The sequence below is a fragment of the Myotis davidii genome, unplaced genomic scaffold, assembly GCF_000327345.1.
Source record: "Myotis davidii unplaced genomic scaffold, ASM32734v1 scaffold425, whole genome shotgun sequence".
In the NCBI taxonomy this organism is placed as follows: Eukaryota; Metazoa; Chordata; class Mammalia; order Chiroptera; family Vespertilionidae; genus Myotis; species Myotis davidii.
In genome coordinates, this window is record NW_006296413.1 from 3574131 (window position 1) to 3574956 (window position 826).

General features: G+C 61.5%; 2 protein-coding genes across 2 annotated transcripts in view; one reads left to right on the forward strand and one right to left on the reverse strand.

Moving 5' to 3' along the window:
* LTBP3 (latent transforming growth factor beta binding protein 3) overlaps positions 1 to 744 on the forward strand; it is a 12684-nt gene extending 11940 nt beyond the window's left edge. The window contains exon 24 of the mRNA XM_006771706.2: positions 1 to 744. This exon is cut by the window's left edge and continues 165 nt beyond it. Coding sequence (XP_006771769.1) covers positions 1 to 239 — 239 coding nt within the window. The 3' untranslated portion in view covers positions 240 to 744.
* Positions 745 to 752: 8 nt separating this feature from the next.
* SCYL1 (SCY1-like, kinase-like 1) overlaps positions 753 to 826 on the reverse strand; it is a 20351-nt gene continuing 20277 nt past the window's right edge. Inside the window, exon 19 of the mRNA XM_015568972.1 lies at positions 753 to 813. Within this exon, the coding sequence (XP_015424458.1) occupies positions 753 to 813 (61 nt within the window). The remainder of the gene's footprint in view (positions 814 to 826) is intronic.

The window sequence follows — 826 nt, forward strand, 5'->3', positions numbered from 1 at the left end:
CATCCTGCCTGCGCCAGAAGCTCGGGCTGTGCAGTTCCGGTCCCCTCGCGAAGTCCACACCTGTCACCCCACCTCTAGACATCGACGAGTGCCGAGAGTTGAACCAGCGCGGTCTGCTGTGCAAGAGCGAGCGCTGCGTAAACACGAGCGGTTCCTTCCGCTGTGTCTGCAAACCTGGCTACGTGCGCATCCGCCCGCACGGGGCCTGCGTGTCCCAGCGTCCCCAGCGTCGCCGCTGACACCACGTTCAACCGGGACCTCAGCGATCACCAAGCGGTTTCTGCCCGACACGGGGCCGAGCTCAGTCTCTACCTTCTGCCCAGATTCGGGGTCGGACCCAGGGACCCGCCAGGCCTGTAGACCCCTTCCGGAGCCCCGTGTCCCGAGGGTGCCCATCTGGCTCCACCTGGTTTACAGGTGGATCTGGGTCTCCCGGGCGCTGTCGGCCTTCCTCCCAGAGGGTGTTTCCTAGAAACTGATAAATCAGATCCTGTCTCTTTATTCTTGGCTTTTGAAGCAAATTGTATGTTCACCTCCGTGGTAGGCATGGACTCCGCAGGGCAATGCCAGACCCCAGCCTCCTCGGAGGGGCAGATGGAGCCCAGCACAGGAGTGTGAAATAGAATTTATTGTGGCTCTGATTATGTACATGTGAGATGTGCCTGGCCGGGCTGGCCGGGCTGGCATGGTTTGTACAATAAATACGTCCACGGGGCTGTTCCCCGCGGCCGGGGAGCGCCCACACCAGCAGTTCAGTCCAGCTTCCGCGTCCCCAGCTTCATGGGGCCCTTGGCGGCCTTCTTCTCAGCACGTCTGGCTTCCATCT